Raw genomic sequence first — 3,054 nt, forward strand, 5'->3', positions numbered from 1 at the left:
GGTTATATCGAGATAGCTAATTTCAACATTGTTGTAGAGTTCATAATCGGATTGCAGTGGTGTTTAAGCTGATTTCATGTCACTTGAAAAACTTTGAAAGTTATCATTTTGATTTTGGTGGGAGAATTTATCTTGAATATTACTTCCACCATTTGAGCTCATTCTCAAAGTGAAAATTTAGTAGGAATAACAACAATTTTGTAAGACACTCAAGACGAGGAAGAGAAATTTCAGAGAGCATAAATGGTAGGAGTATTGGTGGAGTTGTAAGTACAGTAAAGAGGAAAGAGTTGGACACAATGTGGTATGAATTACTTTTTTTAAGAAAAACCTTAGTGTGTAGAGACTATCGGGGTGTGACGAGTATTACTCTCAACCAATCCTTCTCGTAGGTCCTCCTTTTTTTTTCCCACTGCTGGGAATAGGGCCTAATTAGCACAGTAAAACCAGACAATTCCTTGAGAAGGACCTGTCTGCAAGAGATGTAATAATCCATGTATTCGGACGTACAAAACCAAGATCTGATCATCAGACCATGCCCTGAATGTCATAAAACAAACTGACAGTCATGTCTATAACTAGCACAACCATGTTAGAACATGATAAAACAGAACAGGAGACGTAAATATAAGAACCATGTAACCAAGAATTCATGTGAAATTTAATAACCAAAATTACAATACCCTTTGCATGAAAATAATTCCTACAGTTCTTAAAACATCTGCAAAATGGTTCACAAAATTCCCTCTTCCCTAAAGGAATAGCTGGCATAGTTTAAATAAAGCTCCAAATGGTTAGACAAAAATTTGTGCGTCCCATTGAACTAAGACCTAGGCTTCTCCTTCTTCTCCTTGAATAGAGCCAAAAGAGAGACTCCTGATACCTTCACAACCTTGAATCTGACTCCGGGAATATCTCCAACAGCATGGCCCTTCCGCCCAAACCCAGCAATAAGAACCTCATCCTGCAGAATTGATAACATTCTTTAGTTCAGAAATGTGAATTAACAAATTTCCTCTTATGTAGTCAGAACTAAGAAATATACTCACATTCTCTTCGATGTAGTTTAAGCAACCATCATTGGGCACAAAGGCAGCAATCTTCTTCCCATTCTTAATCAACTGAACGCGAGCACATTTTCGGATGGCTGAATTGGGCTGTTTAGCTTCAATTCCTCTACATAAAGGAAACACTAGTTTAGATAAAATACAATATAGCTAATCGAAATATGCAATAGTGAAAACATCAGCAAAGAGCTCTGGTATCAGCCTTACATCTTTTCGAGAACAATACCCTTTGCATGTGAAGACCCAGCGAATGGCTTCTTCCATTCATTGCCAAGGTGAGACTTTTTGTATGATTTATCAGCCCATCTTTGAGTTCTGCGGTGGGTTTTGAGCTTACGAGCAGCTCCCATTCCACGTGTCTTCCTGCAAAACAATCAAAGTTTAAATTTAAATTCATCATTGGAATACAAATATGCATTCACGATAGGGGAAAATGATTTTTAAAAAACAAAAACACATTTTTTAGACAAGATTAACAGGAATGGAACCTCTCAGACAAATGCCTCAATTCACATCACGATTTAATGAATGAAATTTCTCAGTCTCGTCATCAATATTGACATCATTGAGGCTTTACCCAAACTAAAAAACCAATTTTATAATCGCAACAAACAAAACAGTCTAATAAAGTAAAAAATATTGGTGAATGTAAAAATGTAACGAAATATGAGATTAGGAAGAGAGTGGTTTACCCCATGGTGAATGTAAGTAGTGGAAAACGGTCGAACGCAGTTGGAGAGAAAAAGGAGATGCCGCCTAATGAGTATATATAAATAAACCCTAATAATAAAAATGAGTGAGGGAGGAGAGACTTGGGTTCTTTGTATTTAAAGACTTATGTTAACGGGCTTAAAGCTGTTTGGTCCAATAAAATGGGCTGATCCCGACAGATTAACTACCTATCTATATAGCTCCAGCTTCTGAACCCGTCATATTGATGGCTGTCATTATATTAAATTATTCTAAAAAATATTAGCAATTATACAAAGCTATAAGATATGAAAATTATATTAATCATTTGCTCAGATTTCTTACACCACTCTCCATAAAAAAAAACAATAAACCTTGATAAAACCCATTAACTTCTTTTTGTTGTTAGGTTTAATAATAGAAGTTTAATTGAAGTTTTGTAAAAAGGCCCAATGTGCGCGAAGATGATATTTAAGTTACTTGAATAGCAAGACATTCACAATCATAATAAAAGAATTATGATAAACACTACTTAAAATGCAAAATTATACTTGTTGAGACATTATATTCTCCCTACATATAATACAACTATGTTTAAGGGTTACTTCAATGCATTTGCATCAAGTTTCTAATTTTACGTTAATTATTCTTTGAGGCTAGTTTAATGTAGTTGCATCTAGTTTCCGATTTCCCATTAATTATTCTTTGAGGTTAATTTAATGTAGTTGTATCAAGTTTATAATTTCCCGTTAATTATTTTTTGAGGTTAGTTCAGTGCAGTTGCACCAAGTATATGATTTCTCGTTAGTTATTAATTAAGGTTAATTCAGTGCAGTTACATCCAGTTTTCGATGTTTCGTTAATTACTTTTTTGAGATTAGTTCATTGCATTTTCATCCAGGTTCCTATTTTCCGTTAATTACTCTTTGAGGTTAGTTTAATGCATCTACATCCAGTTTCTGAGTCCCATTAATTATTTTTCGAGGTTAGTTCGATGCATTTGCATCTAGCGTCCAATTTTCGTTTATTTATGTTTTGAGGTTAGTTCGATACAGTTACATCCGGTTTCCAATTTCCAGTTAACTATTTTTTTATGTTATTTCAATGTATTTCCATCCAGTTTCTGATTTTTCGTTAAATATTCTTGAAGAATATTTAACGAAAAATCAGAAACTGGATGCAAATACATTGAAATAACCTCAAAGAATAGTTAACTATTGCATCCAATTTCTGATTTCCCATTAGTTAATCTCTTATTTTAGTTCAATGCAGTTGTATCCAATTTCTGATTTTTCGT

General features: G+C 33.9%; 1 protein-coding gene and 1 non-coding gene across 2 annotated transcripts; both read right to left on the minus strand.

Moving 5' to 3' along the window:
- Positions 1 to 605: 605 nt before the first annotated feature.
- On the minus strand, positions 606 to 1,882 carry LOC147488162 (small ribosomal subunit protein uS12). Its single transcript, XM_086573439.1, has 4 exons — positions 1,760 to 1,882; positions 1,275 to 1,430; positions 1,050 to 1,176; positions 606 to 964 (listed from the first exon to the last, which is right to left on the minus strand). Exons 1-4 carry the CDS (start codon positions 1,762 to 1,764, stop codon positions 824 to 826), a joined length of 429 nt encoding a protein of 142 aa, XP_086429565.1. The 5' UTR covers positions 1,765 to 1,882; the 3' UTR covers positions 606 to 823.
- LOC147488163 (small nucleolar RNA SNOR75) lies at positions 1,554 to 1,638 on the minus strand. The gene has a single exon (XR_015203438.1). It is a non-coding gene; the product is annotated as a small nucleolar RNA SNOR75 (small nucleolar RNA).
- Positions 1,883 to 3,054: the final 1,172 nt, after the last annotated feature.

Source organism: Coptis chinensis, chromosome 7 (genome assembly GCF_015680905.1).
Source record: "Coptis chinensis isolate HL-2020 chromosome 7, ASM1568090v1, whole genome shotgun sequence".
NCBI lineage: Eukaryota > Viridiplantae > Streptophyta > Magnoliopsida > Ranunculales > Ranunculaceae > Coptis > Coptis chinensis.

Excerpts from the sequence above, each read along its gene's own strand:
- LOC147488162 (XM_086573439.1), bottom strand. Across the intron at positions 1,177-1,274 it reads GGTATTGTTCTCGAAAAGAT|AGGAATTGAAGCTAAACAGC; the intron begins GTAAGGCTGATA and ends TCCTTTATGTAG. Across the intron at positions 965-1,049 it reads TAAACTACATCGAAGAGAAT|GATGAGGTTCTTATTGCTGG; the intron begins GTGAGTATATTT and ends TCAATTCTGCAG.